Here is an 18804-nt window from a genome sequence, read left to right on the forward strand (position 1 = left end):
AGACACGACAGGATGGACTCACAGCACAAACCAGCTGCTTGACTGAAGCAGAAATTAAAAGATTAAATAAAAATTAAAGCGCACTGGCTGTTGCTGGCCGTTGTGATGTGCTGATTCACGGACAAACCAAAACTCAAACACCCTGAGTGCAGGGGGGCAGCGCTAACGCATCCAAAATACACAGGACCTGAAAAGTTTTGTACAGGGGGTCACAGAACAATAGATTAAATGAGAGTTGACTGCATGCTCATGGAGAACAATCAGAGAGTAACATAAACTCGTAGGATGAGGATCAATCTAAGGTGAATTGGATCGGGTGTTCCTCATTTTCATTGTAGTGTGGATCCCTTGTTTTTTAACAACGAGTTTTAGTAAGGACACCAAAGCTGTTTTTCCATCTTCCTCGGTGATGGGGAGGGAGCTCAGTATGGCATCTGGCTGGTAATTTTGGAGGTACCACTTATTTTTTGTCACACACACTAAGACAGCGTGCTCATCAAAGCAGCAGGCTCATACGCTATGGAGCAGGACCATGATCCCTGCATGCTGGATTCTAGGAACAGAGAACAAAATAGCTCCTTTCCAACCAGCCAGGAGAGGCTTCTTTAAATGAATCAATCAGAAAGGTAATCTCAAACATGGAGGCATTTGGAGGGATCCTCGAAGAGATTTTATATCTGGGCTGAAAAATATGAAAATTGAAAATAGTGATTTCTTGTCAACTTTCAAGGGGAGAATTTTTGTTTTGTGTTCAACACATGGCTGTTTTGGTGGGATTCACCTCAGGAGAGGCTGGATGTTTACAGAACAGGTGTGTAAGCAAAATGGACATCCTTAGGACCCTGAGAATCATCAGAATAAATGGTTGAGAGAGAAATGCCCATTTATTTATTTAAAACAGGTACATCTGACCTGTTTTAGATGTCCAGTGTAGGATGAGATGAACACCAAACACCACTGAGTACCCTGAATAAATCTCCATTAATGTAAAGGATAATAAATGGTAAATCTTCATTAATATAAAGGATAATAAAGTCGATTTTTAAAGCAATTGCCTTCAAGGCAAACATTTAAGTTTGTTCAAACAAACCTAACTCTGTTTCTGTTACAGTCTAAGATCTGTGTCCACAATTCCTGGAATTTATAATCTGAACAGTAAACCAGGTTGAATTGAAAACATACATTTCCCCCTACTTTCAACTCCTTTAAGTCAATCCCCATTTCTGGAGTTATGTTTTGCTTCCTTTTGGATAATTAAAGCCTGATAATTGTGTTGTTATTAAATATTACAGTATAAGAGGTGGAAAGAACACAGTCTTGTGGCATGTCCACATCCTAGCAAATGGGTATAGCAACCGTGTTTCAACACATAAAATGAATTTCATTTTTTGGATGTTGCTGAGGAAGTAAACATGAAAATGACTGCTCCTTTTGCACTAGAATTTCTGTGCTAAATTTTCATACCACCTGCTTTTCACAGAGCTGAGTTGGGCATTAATTGTCCACTTAGACTGATCAAAAATGAGCAAGGAGGTTTAAGGGATAGTTCCATTTTATTGTGACTGAGGCTTTCAGAAGTGACTATGGATTTTGAGTGCCACTCATTTTTTTGATCACTTGATCTGAAACACATTTCTCAGACCAATTTTTACCACAAGAGGGCTGCTCAGCCTGTGTTGAAAAGAAGCACTTATGAGGGATATTAAGGTTCAGAACCTGAAAAGGAAACATCTAAAAATCAATAATCACTTTGAAAAGTCTTAGCCATGGGTTGTTGTAGAGGTTTGTGGTCTTCAATGATATACTTAATGTTGCCATGGCAACCTAGAAATAAATTCCTATCCATGTTTCCTTTACTGCTTATGTCCTGTTTCATTTGACAGGGATTGATTTTTTAATAGGTTTTCCTGGTGAAGAGATCTAATGTGACAGCACTTGGTAGTTACTAGAATTATTGAAAAAACCAGACTTGATTTTGAAAATATTATCTATGGATTAACTGCTGCTCCACACCCAGTGAGGGGACATTGACACACGGGTTTGTGATGGAAAACAATGCTAGTACTTCTCAGGAAAAGTTAATATTTTTGTGCTGTTAGCACTTATTTTCTGCCATTTCTAATTTTGGTAGAGTCATCTCTCTGATATTAGATGGTGTAAAGTGTCCCAGATAGTTTAGAGTACAGAATTTATAGATATTTTCTTTCCTTTCTCCCTCCCATTTTATTTTGCAAACTTTATTCATTATCCAAGTAGAGACGCTGGTGGAAGGAAAGGAGGAAAGAGAGAAGAGACAGAGGAGGCAGGAACTAGAAAAAAAAATATGAAGGAGGAAAAAATAGACAAATATAAGAAAACGAATTAAAATGAGAACATGGCTACGAAAACACTGCACAAATCAGGGCAGGATCCTCAGACCTCTGTAGGCACACAGAGAACGGAGTCGGTCACATCTAACTCTACGTGCCAAAGACAGATTCCAAACTGAACTATCACCTTGAGCTCACTCAGGGAAAGAGCAGGGACTTCCAGGCTGAGCTGGCCTGTGTGACAGAGACATCTAAGGCACAGGGGATGCTCTGTCTGGTGGAGGTGCCCTGGTGTCCCCGAGTGACCACAGACGACGACTGGACTGCTCAGATCGAGCACGAGACTTTAGACAGCTAAAGGCAAACAAGCTGAGTCTCACCGCAAGTGTCCTGGGCAGGGACTGCAGCTGCATCTGGGAGGAAGAGGGAGGGTGCTAGGGTGGAAGGGGAAAGAAAAAGTTAAACACTCCCGGGGTGAAATGAGCCATGGATGATGTGGCTGAAGGCCACCGAACACCGGGACGTCTCGATGCAAATGAGAGAGAGAACACAAATCTGAGGCAAAAGGAGTTGTAATTCCATTCTAGATGTCTCAGAGGTGCTTAAGAGGAGGGAAACGAGCATGCTGGTCCAGGTTTTGTTGCATTATCCAAGTACATCCATCATGAAAATGATCAGGGTCCTGAATTTAGGTCGCTACCAACACATGGGGAATTATGAGGTTTGTGCCTTGTCTCTGAATGTGCTGAAGGGGAATCCTTTGGGAAACTCAGTAAAGGTAGAACTTGATTCATGCAAATTAAAACTGCTCCTCATGGAGAATCTTTGTGCACCCTGCTCAAGAAATTCTATGTAACCTCACCATGAATAGGATTGGCAGCTGTGTAGTAGCAGGAGAAAGAATGCAGAAACAAATCAATGAAATAAAGTACTGAAAATACAGTAGAAAGTTAACCAAAGTGGAAGCAGAGAGATTGTATGGGAGAGAGAGGAGAAAAGTAGATCTGTCTAATATATTATTTATATCACACAACCTCTTCCCCTCAGCTGATACTTCTCTAGGCTGGGAGAAATCTCCTTGCTGCTCAGGAGCTGAGGATTCCCTGAAGCTGCACTTGTTTGCCTTCAAAACACCAACTACATTTACAAACCCCACACCCTTACAGACCAGATGGAGCAGTTTGGAAAGCAGAACTTATTCTGTGAGCAACACACAGATTCTACAATTCCATCCCACTGCAGTGGCTGCAGCTCTGACCCACTGTGTGCAGGCAGAGCCATTCACCCTCTCATCCAGACACAGAGTAAGCCCAGGTGCTCCTCAGCAAATTGTCTTTCAGTTGTATCTCCTCTAATTTTTTTAGCTGCATGCCTTTTTCCTTGTCACCCCATGCCAGCTTGGCAGTCACTGGTGAGAAACAGGCCATAAAGTGAGATTTACCTGACCTATTTTAAAATTGTTGTTTAAAGTGAAATAAGCTGTACTAAAGGATTTTCATCTCTGGACTGGGTAGGTCTCTACTGACTGTGGAAGGAGCCCAGCAAAATTGATTTATTAAATCAGGTAGATGTCCTTCTGTCTTTCTAGAAGTACAACAAATATTGTGCTCTTCATGAAAGAAAACCAAACCAAACTAAAAAAAAAAGAAAACTGTGTCTCTAGCCTTTAATGGAAAACAAATCCCAAATTCTTAGTCTTGTTACCTAAAGTTCTACTTTTCCTTGCTAATGGCACCAAAATAAGGAGCTGAAGCTGAATGACTGCTTGCAGATTAATGCTGTGGTTAAAAACAGAAGTTTTAACAAACATGAATTTGGACTGGAACTTTTTGTCCAGTAAATCTGACCCTTGAATAGATCTGAAGCTTGAAGGTGAAACAAAATGGTCAAAGAGAGCAAAAAATCCTATCTACAGTGCTCATCCATGCCTTTTCTAACTTCTACAGAGTGGACATAAAAAGAAGGAGAACACCATTGCTATACTTGGAGTTAAATAATGAAGAGATTAAGCCTGATATTTGCCTGTGTTTTTGAGAATAAAGCTGGTAGCAGAGGGCAGAACTCTTCCAACAAAAACAACTGTAGCTTCAAGGTTCTGATTCTTGCCCTGTATTAATTCTGGAGCTCCTGTTTTCCCAAGCTGGGTTATTGTCTCTGAGTGCAGAGCACAGATCCAAGTTCGTGCACTGTGGAATAATTCTGCTGGAGGTGCAGTAACATCACTGAGCAGACAATAGGAGGTTGAATGAGAAAAATGTACCATGCCAAATGAGATCCTTACATAAATTAACGTTTTGAATACTTTACTGTTATGAATATCCAAACCCAGGCATAAATATCTGACAACAAGATTTAGCTCATTGTCCTTGAAAGAAAGCAAACGAGCAAAGCCCACTGAGAGTTTATTGTCCCAGGCTGACACAAGAAGTGGATTTTCAAGCATTACAGACAGTTTTGGTTCCTGTCAGCTGGCAGAGCTCAGCATCACTATAACTACACCGGGTTTATATAATTTGCAGCCCTGAAGCTTTAGTTACACTGTTTTGACTCACCTGCCTTACATGTTCTACAATATCCCTGCAGATTCATGGTACAACCCATCTCTACAACTCTCCTTCATGAAAAAAGAGAGTACAGCCTTTGTTAAAAAAAGCTGGGCTTGTAGACACATAATCAGCTGAATAACTCCAGTGTTTTCAGTGGAAACATAAAGAGGAATTACAGTTTGGAAATCAGTAATGATACAGGTGGGACTAAGACTATGACATGAACCTTACACATGGCTTTGGATTGGTCCTGTCTTGAGGTAGTTTGTATTTGTTTCAAAAACCTTAATTGAGACTTCATTCTGTGTTAATTATCTGGAGCCTGGTGGCCTTTGAGGACATTCTTTTACTCTCCAAGGCAGGCAGAATTTGTTCTTAGAAAACTGATTGCCTGCTTTGCACCACACAGTTCCTAGACAGACAGTGTTACTCACAAGATCCTTGCAAGAAATTTGTCTTTCCAGATCAAAAACCTTCTGCATTGGGACAGCACGTGTCCCCTCCTTATCTCAGGCTGTGTACTTGTCTGGAGTACATCCTAAAAATTCTCCAGATGTAAAACTAACCCCACTGGATGTGAAACAATGCCAGCTGCTAAAATGAGACATAATAAATCAATGGCAAGGAGAAACAGAGACACTGGGGGGAAAGTAAATACCTGTTGTCCTCATATGATAGAGGCCAAAGTGTGAATGGTGGGAAAAACTAAGTGGAAGACCATGGTTGGTGGTGGGCATCGAGCGTTGGTATAAACTGAAAGCAGGGTCAGGATCAGAGATGTCAGAATTATTCCCCATTTCCTGCACTCTCACATTAACTGCTGCATGACCAGTTGCTTCAGCTCCACCTTCACCTTCACATTAAGTAACTGATTCAAAGAATCAGAGGTGCAAACTGATTTGGGGCAAAGAAAAATTCAGATCCATCCCTTTCAGTCTAACAGTGCACTCAAACCAGCAAACTTAGACATGAGCAATGTATGAGGAAAAGAACAAACAGCCAGAATGGTCTACTTTGGATATTCCAGAGTTAATGCTCAATTTGAAACTTCTGAAATTTTTTTCTGGTTCTCCAGACCTGTTATTTTTCTCAGGATCTAAGCAAGCTGCTCTGATAAAAGATCCTGCACCCACATCCGTGGCTAATTCGAAAAGTCGAGTGGCCTTGGGCACTGGACGTTCCCTATCCTGCTGATCTCCATGACAACTGAAGCATATCAATACACATCGAAATTAGGTTTTTCACTCTGACCAAGTGCAGTGACTTCAGAAGCACATTTGAGATCCATTCTGCCTTTTCTTCCTGGAAGCTACCTTATTTTTGCTAATCAGGAAGCTCCAGTGTGTTGCAAAATTGACAAGGTTACAGCAAATTTAGTGAAGTGCAGCCACTCTCCTTTTACAATATGAAGCTTTACATTGTGCACATTGCTGAAGTATTTGTGGCCTTTTAAGCAGCAAGGCTGGAACAATTTTAGATATCTGAAGTGTTTCAGACAGCACATGCGTGGGCAAAATCCTATTTTTACACAAGAACCCTACAGACGCAAGCACTTATGTATAAATCCCTCTGGCTTGAGCCTCTGGCTGTTCTGAGTTCTGTTCCATACCAGTTATGGCAATCAAGCCATGATGGTTTTGGTGCTGTCTTTGTAGCTGAAATTTCCAGATACATGCCACTAACATTTCAATGGGAACTCATAAAACACTCTTTAGCCTTTTTTTTTGGTGCCTCAAGCTCTGTAAAAATAGGGCTGTTAGGGCTAATCCAACCCTTGATAGAACTATTGGGAGTGCAGCAAGCTTTGCTGTGTTTTCTTAAAAATATATATATATAAATCATTTCTATAAAGAGAATTGCAGTGTTGGATAAAACCTGGCATTATTCTCTCCCTCACTAACCTGCACACCTCCTTGATCTTTCAAGAGAGGGAGCATCTTATAGTGGCTTCTCTTCTAATGCAAAATTGCACATTTTCAGTTCATGGCTTGCTCTTGTGACAGATGGGGGAAAAAAATTGGTGGTTTGCTCTTTTAGGATGCAGCTTGTGGACAAGGAACTTTGCTCTTTAAGGCTGCCACAGATCATAAAGCCAAGGAGAACTTTTAAGTCATCATTAGAGAATTCTTACATGTGAAACCCAGGCAGGTTTCAAAATCTCATGAGCTCATCAACAACAAAAATCACCATTGTATGCTTTTCTCTGTCTGTATATCCATTTAAACCATAAAATTTCCCATTAAAATGCCTTACAGCCACAGAAATAGTGTTTAAAGACAAAGTCAGCCTATTTTTCAATACTACTGCAAGAGGAAAAAGGACAGGGGTCAACCTCCACCACACAGACACCACCGGTGCAGACCAAGGCCTTGCACCCTAAAATCTGCCTTCTAAAGATTTCCAAATAATAGAAGCAGAACCCTTTTTCATGAACAAGAAATAAGATTTGTGATCCGTGATTTCAAAAACAGATCCTGCCAAAGCTCTGGTCAGGTGATTCTATACGATTGGAAAAGGAATGGAATTTCCTTTATAAATATTGATTTGCTCTTCTGGAATATTCCTCTGGCTGGGGACCCATGAAATAACAAAACCTCTTTCAAGGAAGAAATAGTTTTAGGTCTAATCTCATCATTTATGTAACAATGTAAAGGATGTACTGCATGAAAGGCAGTGTTTAGGTTGGGAAAGTAGATTTGACAACCAAAAATTCACCTCCCTGTCCTTGCCACAGGCACCTGAGGGATTTAGGTGCATTTTACCCTCAGCTGTTCAGTAGCAATAACAGCTCCCAGGGACATTATAAACACACTAAATATCCTCTGCTGTTTGATTTTCCAGCAACTGAAACCACAGACAGGCAATCAAAGCAGAATAGGGCTTTTGATTATTTTATCTGAAAATAAATAAATCCCTGTTAATTACACTCCTGCTAATTATGGTACGCAGCCTGCATGATCTTACATTCCTAATGAGTACACCCAGGTTTTTTCCCAATCCCTACCTGAAAAGATTGGCACAAATGAACACCCCCATCCTTTCCACTCAAAACTTCCAAAGTAAAAAAGCAACAACACCAAAAAAAAAATCAAACCAGCACCCAAAGTAATAATTTGCCTTGGGCAATGTACATGAAAAGTATAGTAATGAATGAGCTCGTTTTTCTAGAACTTTAAATAAAGAAATCAAGAATTAGTGTTGATCAAAGCAGCAAGTATCATCTACTCCCCTGGCTTTCCTCAGAATGAGCACTAGGTCCTTGCTGATCAGGCACTGACATCAGTGACCATCATCTGTGTTTCCCAGTGTATTTTCCTGTGGTAGAAAAGGATTAACCCAAGGACACGAGTTCTTTTTGTTGCTTTGTTCCTTTTGTTGGGTGCCCCAGCACCCAGCTGGCAGTTCCTGGGGGTCAGAAATTGCAGTGCCTTCCTAGAGAACACACTGTCCGTCCAACATCTGCCATTTGCTTGTCAAAAAGTCAGCCTTTTGGCACCAAGACCCTGTCAATAATTTCCAACTCTGGCAGTCTGAGCACTTGCAGCAAGACAAAGCGGTAGCAGAATGAAATCACTGCGTGCCCAGTGACTTTGGAGGTGAAGTTTAGAGGAGTGTTGTTTACCAAAACATCTGGGTTACAACATTGCTTTTGCTGCCCTAAACCCTCTAGGTTGCACCATAGGTAAAATCATACCTACCTATGATATATGCCATGATTCTCCTTTCTTTCCAGCAAGATGCTGATTGGAGGAATGACATAGACCTGAATTAGCTAGATATATATGTGGGGTTTGTTTTCTTTTCATTGAGCTTTCAACATGTGATACAAAATTTATGAAGAATCTGTCAAAGCAAAAGCAGAAACAAGCTTCCCCCTCCCAAATTACACCAGTCGTGATAAACTGGAAATCATAATAAAATAAAAAGATTTTTTTTTCAGTTATATGTGCTTGATACTTGAAAATGAATGAAAAAAACAAAGATTTGATGGAAATGTGTGGGTCTTTTTAATCTTAAGGGTTATTCCAGCATGCATCTACATCATGCACCTACTTAATATAATAGTGGCGTTTTTTGGTAGTGATGCTGATTATTTTCTCTCTAGAGTGAGTATTTCAGCAATGCAACAATGCTTGTGAAAATAACAGCGTGAATTTAAGCTTTGTGTAGGCATTTCTGTAGAAATATGTTTGGGTTTTTTTCTGGCGGGGGGTGCTGTACTATCTCTGCAACAACTTGACCAAAAGCTGGATGTCTGAAAACAGATTCTGACATACCAGGTTACACACTGTTGGCTGGATTTTTCATGGTAAAAACAGTGAAGTCTTGCCTGATCAGTTTATTATCCATTTCCTAAAATTCCAGGGAAGAAACTGATAGATGATAAATCCATGCAAATAATGTGGGCCTGATGGGCTGCTCTGGGTGCTGAACCAGCCATGGTAGGGTTCTTAATTGTTTGCAATCCCCAGGACTGTGAGATCCCTTTAATTCATGGACTCCTGATGTGGTGCTCCTTGGCTCTCAGCATACAGGGCAACTATTCCTAAATAATCTGTTACTTTTGATGCCTCAGGTTTCAGCTTTTATGCTTTTCACATTCTGTGCTGCTTTAGTGTGTGGGTCTGAGCTTCACATCAGGGGATGGTGAGCTCTCTGCACAGAGCAGGGACACAAAACAATTCCTGCTCCAGCTGGGCACCAAGGACAAATGATCCAAATTGCAGCCCAAGAGCACAAACCCCGTGGGCTGCAGAGAGAAAAACAAGCAGGATGGGACTGCAGGGGCTGCAGCTGGGATTGGACAATGAACTGCAATGTGCACATGGAGCAGAGCTGAGCCCAGGGAGAGACCCCGGCAGCGCTCGTGCATTTTGGGACCATATGGGTTCATCTTGGGTGCAGCCCTGGCTGGGCTCTGGTGCTGCCCAAGGTGGATCCATGGAGGAGATCCTTTGAATAAATCCCTGCTTTATTCTTTAAGTCTGCTTAGTCTCTGTTCTGGGGCAGCCTTCACTGATCTTTACAAAGTATAATTAAAGACTGCTAAAATCAGGGGGTTCTTTCTGTTTGGAATAATGTTAATTAATTTAGAACTGCATGGAAAATACTGGCACCAATTCAAGACATGGTTGTTTGTTCTGTGAGATTAAATAGGACATGTCACAAAGGGAAATGGCTTTAAATGGAAAGACAGTGGGTTCAGATTGGATATTAGGGAAAACTTATTTACTGCGAGGGAGGTGAGGCGCTGGCACAGGTTCCCAGAGAAGCTGTAGCAGCTCCATCCCTGGAAATGTTCAGGCTGAACAGGGCTTGGGGCACCCTGGGATAGGGGAAGGTGTCCCTGCCCATGACAGGGGTGGCACTGGATGATTTGAAGGCCCCTTCCAACCCAAACCATTTTATGTCTGTAATGATGGGACATTACTGCTGTTTATTTCACCAGCTGGGGTGAGAAACCTGCCTGAACTTCGTTAATAGCTGTCTTAATTACTCTAAGAATACGATCAATAGCTCTTAATGCTTCCCCAACTCCTGGGCATCTCAGAACTTGTCCTTCAGATAAAAATCTATTCCATTTGCATTACTGATCTTGCTTCGGTTCAATGCTTAATTTGGCAGAATTATTCAGGACTGACACAAGATTAACTGAAACCAGACAGGTTTCAAGAAAAAAAATTTACATCTTTGGCACTCCTGACACTAAAAAGTTATGATGACTATTGGGAGGAAGTGTGGAAGTTTCTTAGAAAAATAGCCCAAAATAATAATAGAATTAAAATTATCTTTAAAGGGAGTGTCTTCGATGTCTTTTTTGAATTCCTACCTTAGCTGCTTAGACATTTTGATGAATCTGCATTTTAGGGATCCCCAATATTTTCATCAGTAAAGAGGAGCTTCTCTCAAAAACATCAGCAAAAGAAAGATGGAGTGATTGCTCTCCCAGAACCTGGTGGGATTTTGGGGTGTCAGCAGCATGCAGGCAGCTCCAAGGGGAACCAAAGGCATGAGGAAAGGCTGGGGGGGCATGAGACTGGTGATGGATGACTGCACACACAAGTGGATAAAATGGAATTTTATAACCACCGAAGCACTTGGCCACTCCAGGAAAATTGTAAGGAATTAACAATGTGTTTCCAAGTTTTTGTCAGCCTAAAGGCAAAGGCTGTTGCACACAATGATCACGTTGTTTAGAGAGAAAGTCTAGATTTTTTTTATGGAAGTAAAGCCCTGGTAATGTGTGTCAAGTGATAGAAATGATTGATTTATTTTAAGGTAAATCTTATATTCTCCAGTGGCTACACTGCATTAATTAAGCCTCAGTTCCCCTGCAGTGCTCTCTTCTGCCATGGTCCTGTCATAGCTCCCAGCCAACTTCTCCAGTGGGAGATTTTAATAATGAATGCACAGTGGTGGCAATAAATGATTAATCTTTGAATTTAAGCCCATCCCCAGGGCTTTAAAAATCAAATACAGGCTTAAGTGCTTTGCAGAACCATCACCACCATGTCTGTGAAGTAGAACCAGAGGTAGATTTTTCTAACAAAAATAGTCATTACAAGGACCTTCACCTAAACATGTAGCAGACATATAAAAAGAAATCCTGCTAAAAGTCAGTAGCCAACTTTTTGGGGTCTTTAATTTTCTTTTTCTGATGATGGAAGTACCAGCTGTCTGGTTATTCCAAAAAATGGAAGAATGGTATTAGAATAAATCTCAATCCCTGCTGCAGATCCATGAGGTATTACCTTCAGAAACAGGCTGAAAATCCTTCCTCAACCTCATTGTTCCTCACCTACTAAAGGGAAAGTGCTTAAAGATGTTCCGGAATAAAGATCTGGATGAGGAATTTGGTCTGATGGAATGATGCTACAATAGGTTGAAACAGCAAAATAGAACATGGAAGATGCTTAATATGAGCCACAGTCTAAATGTGAGATATTTCAATATGGTGACAGAACCAGATTATGATCTATCATCTTCCTTCCTTACAAACTCTTTTTACAGGGTATGTGAGCACAAATATTGACTCTGTCTGGTGTATATCTGCACAGAATTATCAATTCCATTCCTTTTTATCGTCCCTGTGTGAACTTTTCTGCTGTCCAATCTGTTTGGATAAACAACACTCCACTCCATAACACATACATCAATGCAAGATCGGTTTATACACACCCGGTTATAAAAGTTGCAAAAAAACATGAGGAAAAAATAATGGCAGCGAATGGAACAGAAAATATGATGTTTTTTCTCTTGGTTTTGGTGGCTAACTATACACATAGGAAAAACACCAGCAAAACCCAGTCACCATATTGATCCAAGATGGCAAGGGATGTTTGATAATCCAGTTCAATCTTTGGGGTCTGTGGCATGCTTTGCTTCATCCGTGAGATGTGCAGCAGACACCAAACATGCACTTCAAAATTCAGACTCAGAACGAGCTCTGCACATCTCAGGTGTTAATTAAAATTTAAGACTCGGGGATGATTTCCTAGCAGAACATCCAAGCCTTCATGCAAGCCCTAGGCAGACCATGCACAAGTTAACCTAGTCACTAAGTCACATCCTCAGTTTTATTTCTGAGGTAAATCCTACCACAGAATCAATTTAAAACATTGTTTTTGGCTGTGGAAACATAGTTTAGAGCAAGATGAAAGGGGCAGCGCTTTCAGTAAATGGATGTCTGGCTACAGACATGAAAATTGATGTAGAAAATATTATTATTTAATGCAAATCTAAACTAGATAACATGGGGGGAAAAAGAAAAATAGGCAGCTGGAGGACATACTTTTCCCTGAAAAATTAGATGGATGACATCATTATATTATGATTGTGGTTACTTATGGTGAAACTAATCACTGGATAATTATATTTGCTACCAAATAAGCATCTCTTACTTTACCCTAACATCTTTTGGTTTTATTTAAGGTGTTCATAGCTTGCCTATTTTCATCAGGAATTCAGTACTAAATTAAATAGTCCTACCTATGTCTATGTGTGCAAGAACACACTCAAGGTCACAAAAAAATCCCAAAACCAAATGTGTGTGGTGTTTAGGCCAACACCAGAGATGCTGCCCCATATCCTAATTCTTCCAGAGGATTATATAATTTTTATATGGAGAGTGACTGCATGCACTCAAAATCATGATGAGAACCACCTCAACTGGCCAACATCTGCCCTCTTATGAGGTGGAAACTAATAAAAAGGATTCCAGCTTAAAAAAAACCTCATATAAATTACAAAGCTACAAACATCTAGAGGAAAATATTAGGATTTGTGTTTTTAGGATTTTAAAACAATTTTAAGGCAGTGTGTGTGAAATGTTTGGCTTAAGGGGAATGTATTTAAGGTTAGAAGAAACATGGACATAAGCATGTCTATGTGATCTGCCTACACTATAATTCAGCCTAAAGTTAATTAAACCTTTTCACCAAATCTCATTGATTTCAGTGAACTTTGAACCATTTCCTGGAACTTATGAAGCACAGCAAACCATCCCATGAGGATAACAATTTTTATACCAACATGTTAATTTTCAGATAACCGACTTCTAAAAAACATTAGATTGGTTTGGGTTTGTTTTTAATCTTGTATTTATGCTTATTTAATAGGCCATTTAAAGAAAGGTGAAAGCTGGCATTAAAATGCACCTTCATGGCTGATGGATTAAAAAATTAAAGTAAAAATCAAAATAATTTAGTAGACCTTGGAACTCTTTTCAAAAATTAACCTAATTCAACTGAGGTTTCTTTTTTACTTTGAGGGTTTTTCCTATGTGTATATCAGTAATTTAAATTGATTACTGCTTTATTTGTACTTACAAGTAAATGCTGGATTCATTGCCCCCGATGTCAGGTGACTGGAGTTTCTGCACAAGTATCACAATTATGCCAATAAAAAGCACAAAGTTTATCTGGGGGAAAGAAAAAAAAGGAAAAAAATTGTGACAATGACATATTTTTACAAAGTATGACAATGAAACATTCCCAGTGACTTCTTGGTTACATTTCCTTTTTCTTCTCCAAACCACAGTCTAAGTTTAATAGGGTCAGGAGCAATGGGGAAAGTTCACAAGGGTTTTATTCCCCTTGCTGCAGCTACAATGAGGCAGAATTTCTGCAGTTTCAAGACAAGAGAAGAGAAGCATAAATGAAAAAGTTTCAAGATTTTTCATTATCAACCTGCGCAGAATAAAAAGATCCCTGCACTAAAAAATAATAAAATAAAAACCTTGAGAGTAAAGGCATTTTAACTCCCATTCCCTGACCAACAGACTTCTCAGTTTAAGTTTCCCTCTGTTTTAAAAATCTGCTGAATGATAAAATTAGTTTATTTCAATGCTTTGTTTTGAGATTTGGCTGTCACCAACTGCACAGCTTCTTAGAGCCTGAACAGTGGAAATTTCAGTTGGTCCATTATAAAATCTTATACTCGTACAGGGAGACCAGGAACTGAACATGAGCATCAGCATCAGTCTCATAATCTGAAGGTTGTGAGCTGGATCCTCACATGGGGCACCATTATAATGTTAAGTTTTGGGGTTTTTTTAAGATTTTTGGGGGTTTTTTTTTGGGGGGGGGTTGTTTTTGGGGTTTTTGTTTGTTTGAGTTTTTTTTTTTGTTTGTTTGGTTTGGTTTGGTTTTGGTTTGGTTTTTTTTGTTGAGATTGGGATTGAACGTACTTGAAGATACTTGACTCAAATGTTTATTTTTTCTTATTTATGTTATAGTCTCACAGCTAGGGAGTGCTGTAGTATTCTACTAACAAGGTATAAAATGGTTAATTATTTTTTGTTATGAGTTTTTTTAAGGTTAAACTATCTAATTAAGAATTTACTTTTACATTATTTTCACTTTTAACTTAATAACTAATCACTCAAAGTCCGGAATGCGGACTTTTCTGTTTAATTAAAAAATACTATTCAAACTTATAAAGAAGAAGGTGAAGAAGGACTAGTCTCTGTTTTAAAACTTCTATCTTGTTCTGTAGATGTTAGTATATTTGAAAACCCCAAACTCTAAGTTTTCCACCTTGTGATATTATACACTTCTAATTAAACTACACACTTGTAATCCTAGTGTCATCAATCAATTTTGGAAGCTTTTTCTATGGTTTCAGGTCAAAAGCAAGGATTTCTTGGGAGTTAGAGTCTGTCAGTAGAGAAAGTCTAAAATTCTCAGCATCTAGAACTCTTCCAGCAGTTTCTGTCTGATCTGAGAACTCCAAAGAGATGGAGAAGCCCAGTGGTGCCTTGCTGGTTGTTTGGTTCTTTAATGCCATTGACAGAAACCAGGTTTAACTGATTCCCCCAGCAGAACATGATCCTTCATAGACTGTGCCTGCAAAACACGGAAATTCACACATGGACAAAAACCTTGGATCACTGAACCCTCTCTGTTTTGGTGCTGAAATTGGCTGAATTTTCTTTCATTTCCAAAGATTTCAAAGGAGAAACACCAAACCTGATAAAACCTCCTGTTTCATTGGTTACCTGTGATCTGGATGTCTGAATTCCCACAAAACTCACTGCAAGCCTGCTTAATTCTGTCTGTGGAGTGTGGAGAGCAACTCAGAATGCCCAGAATGAGACACTTAGAGGTGGCAAACCTGACAGATTTTCAGATGCCACTGACCATACTGGCCAGGGGCTCAATTTATTTTCCTAAATACAGGAGCCCAGCAGCATTTAAAAATTATTGTATTCTTTTGAGCACCAGAATATCTCCTTCTCTTCAGATATTCAAAATCCATCTATACACAGTCCTGAATTATATGTCCTAGGGAATCCTGTTTAAAAGGGAGGTTGGACTAAATGACTTCCAGTAAGTCTTTCCAATTTTAGCTATTCTATGAAGCCCAAACAGGGCACTTTAGAACCTCTCAGTCGTCCATGTGCAGGTATCTGACAAAATTTGAGCCAAATCCAAGAGTTTCATCAGTTAAAGAGAGCTCAGACAACTTGCTGACTATTACACTGTGACCAAGTACTATTTTAAATCTTGTATTCGATAAATAAATGTAGCTGTGAAGTTAATCCCATTGAACAGACAGAGTGCATTTTCCTGGTCACTGACCAGGAAAAAAATCACTATTTAACTACTTAAACTTACTGAATTTACGAAATTTAAATTACTATATTTACTATTTAAACTTTACTATTGTTTTAGGTGCCCTGGATTGTCCCACTTGGCCTTCAGCTGCCACCCCAATTAGGCCAGAATTTCTATACATCCTGTGACACCTCTGCTAGCCTCAGACAAATGTTCCACATGCTCTGAGGTCTTAATTATGGAATTTGTGTCTCTGTTTAACCCAATAACTCCTTTGCTTGCAGGCAGTGCTCCATCATTTAATTTGTATGAACCCTTCTTAATAATGAAATTCCTTGGCTTTGTGGGTGGCAAATGATGGAAATTTAGAGAATTTGCCTATCAGTCCAGCACAGGGGTGCAGCACAGTTTGTAAAGCATTTGAAGATGTTTAAATTTGTCCTCAGGAGAGCTGAGGAAGTGTCTTTCCAGGTTCTACTCACCATGATTGACCCAACCACGGGACCCTTGATCACCCACCACAAGGCAGTGTTGTCATTCATGTCCCAGCAGCTGCAGCCGTTGAGGAAAGAATGGGATGGGGAAAGAGAAGGAAAGAAAACAAGACAAAACAATGAAATTAATGAACTTACAATTTATTTTTTTTTAAGGAGGCAGAATTTGAGAGATTGGTTTTGCAGCTAAATTATTGTATCTAAGTTCAAAGTGGCAGTTCCTTACTTTGTCTTATTGCAGCTTTCTTTTACAGCCTTTCCACAATCATTTGGAAGTAAAACAAGTATTTTTGTGGCAGTTTTGATGGTATTCCTATTAAACAGCTTAGATATGTTGGAAAAACCCTTTATGTATGTTTCTGTATCTATAATACAACCGTAAAGTTGTCCCTTTAAAAACAAATTTAAAAAAAGAGATAGAAAATAGATAAGTCAATGGATTGGGTTTTTTTGATGGTTATTCCAAAGTTATTCCAAACTGGTTATTCCAAACTGGTTATTCCAGTTTGATATCACATTTACTTTTCTAGGGTTAACAGATAAGAATGTTGGTTTCTGGCCCTGACATAAGGATTTTTACACATTTCCAGTACACCAGGTTCCTGGTTGTATTCACATATTGGAATGATTTTCCAGTCCCTGGGTTGCAAGTCCTTTCCAGGATTCATCTGAGAAGGATCAAATACTGGGCAACAGTATTTGTTAATCCTTTGTTAAGCTGTTGCTAAATGGCATAAATAAAATTACATTTCTACCCCAGAATTTAAAATCTTCCTCTGAAATCACCAAAGGATTCTGCAGAAGGTTATTCCACACAGGTGCACTTGGACATTCAAATGTATGGCTTATATTCATAGAGAGTTTTAATGTAAACATACATTTTTAGAGCTAGAAAACCAATAATAATGGAAAGAATCTTATTTTCCAGGCCCTGCTACACTATTATAATGACTACTATTTATGATTGAGAAATGTCTTCATGACTTTTTTAAGTCATCAAGAATTTGTCAACCAAAACTTTTCTTTCATTTGCCTCCACTTTCTTCCCTTGATTTTCTCCCTAGAAAACACAGAACCATGGAAATCTGTCTAAATTGTACTTGCAGTTCTGAGAAGGAGCTTTTTCTTTCCCACTGGGAAATGAGCCAAAGTCCCAGCAGAGGCTGTCATGGTGCATTTGTCAAATGCCAAAAAACAATTGGGAAGAACATACAGGAATAAAACACTGCTGGTCTCATGAGAGCTTACTACAACTTCAGTGTCATTTAAATGGTTGTGTGGCAGCATCTGGGGGAAAAGAGAAAATCTTTAAACAAAACTATACATGTGCAAAAATGAGGAGGCAGAGCTAAAATCCCGTCATCAAAGTGTGTGTGTGAGAGAAATCCCAAAAGGCTGAGTGATGCCTGGTTTCGAAATTTCATTTAAACTTATATTGGCAGTTGAACAATATTCACTCTTTCTTATTCTATTCATTCTTTCATTCTTTTCAATTGAACAATATTTATTTATTTCAGATGGACAATATTTCACTGGATTCCCATAAAACCAACAGTAAGAATTTGTATGGTACAGTTGGTGAGAAGTGAGAAAATTTGCAAAAAATCATGTAATTTTGCTTCTCTTTGCACAGCATGGAAACCTGAAATCACCCAAAAATCTAAGGGGCTAATGACTGAGATTTTCAAGTGGAAATTAATATTTCCTAGTTATCTCACTTTGGATGCCCATCTTAAAATATCTGGAAGGGGATAAATGCTCAAAGGGATCTCCTCACCCACAGTGTGGAAATCAGGTTTTTTTCAGTGATCAACAGTGGTATGGACCTAAAATCACCAATTATCTTTTAAATTCTTTTAATGCGTTTATATTTAGGTGCTGTCTACTGAAAGTTACCCATTATTTGCAGAGCTCAACCTCCTTATGATGGACATTAAATCTGCCCTGAAAGTCTTTAGTGAATTGACCAATATTGGAAGAATCTGGGAAAATCATTAATTATTAATTTAGCTGTAAAAGTAGACATTGATGAATGGCAATTTGTCTGTGTAGGAATTACAGGGATATGAATGCACCTCTAATTCCAGGTATCTGGACTGTAGAGACCAACAGCCCAGTTAATTATGCCAGAATCTGCCTGGGACAAAGAGAACCTTGGAGGTTGCTTTGGGTTTTTTTTCCCACACTGAGGTACTTTAAATGTGCACTCTGGGGTGATACATCATTCCCTATAAATTCCTATTCTTAGACCTCTCTGCTTTTTTCTTCTCTTCTTAGACCTTTTCTTCTACTTAAACCACTCCCCTGTTTTTCCAGGAGCTCAATTCCCAACTTCCACCTTGTAGATGTCAACAATGAATCAGATCAAGCTCACAGAGATTTTTTTCAAGAACTTTCA

At 39.2% G+C, this 18804-nt stretch overlaps 1 protein-coding gene across 13 annotated transcripts in view; it reads right to left on the reverse strand.

Annotated features, from left to right (window-relative positions):
- The window catches only part of ADCYAP1R1 (ADCYAP receptor type I), a 152707-nt gene that overhangs the window by 17113 nt on the left and 116790 nt on the right, over nt 1-18804 (reverse strand). For 6 of the 13 annotated variants that reach the window (XM_064419921.1, XM_064420162.1, XM_064419834.1 and 3 more), the window contains 3 exons: nt 16395-16464; nt 13684-13775; nt 2690-2743 (listed from right to left, as the gene is read on the reverse strand). In XM_064419921.1, the coding sequence (XP_064275991.1) occupies nt 2690-2743; nt 13684-13775; nt 16395-16464 (216 nt within the window). Of the gene's footprint in view, nt 1-2689; nt 2744-8553; nt 8596-13683; nt 13776-16394; nt 16465-18804 lie in introns of all 13 variants that reach the window. The other 7 variants (XM_064420391.1, XM_064420321.1, XM_064420702.1 and 4 more) reach the window with 2 other exon arrangements.

This window comes from Passer domesticus, chromosome 1 (assembly GCF_036417665.1).
Source record: "Passer domesticus isolate bPasDom1 chromosome 1, bPasDom1.hap1, whole genome shotgun sequence".
In the NCBI taxonomy this organism is placed as follows: Eukaryota; Metazoa; Chordata; class Aves; order Passeriformes; family Passeridae; genus Passer; species Passer domesticus.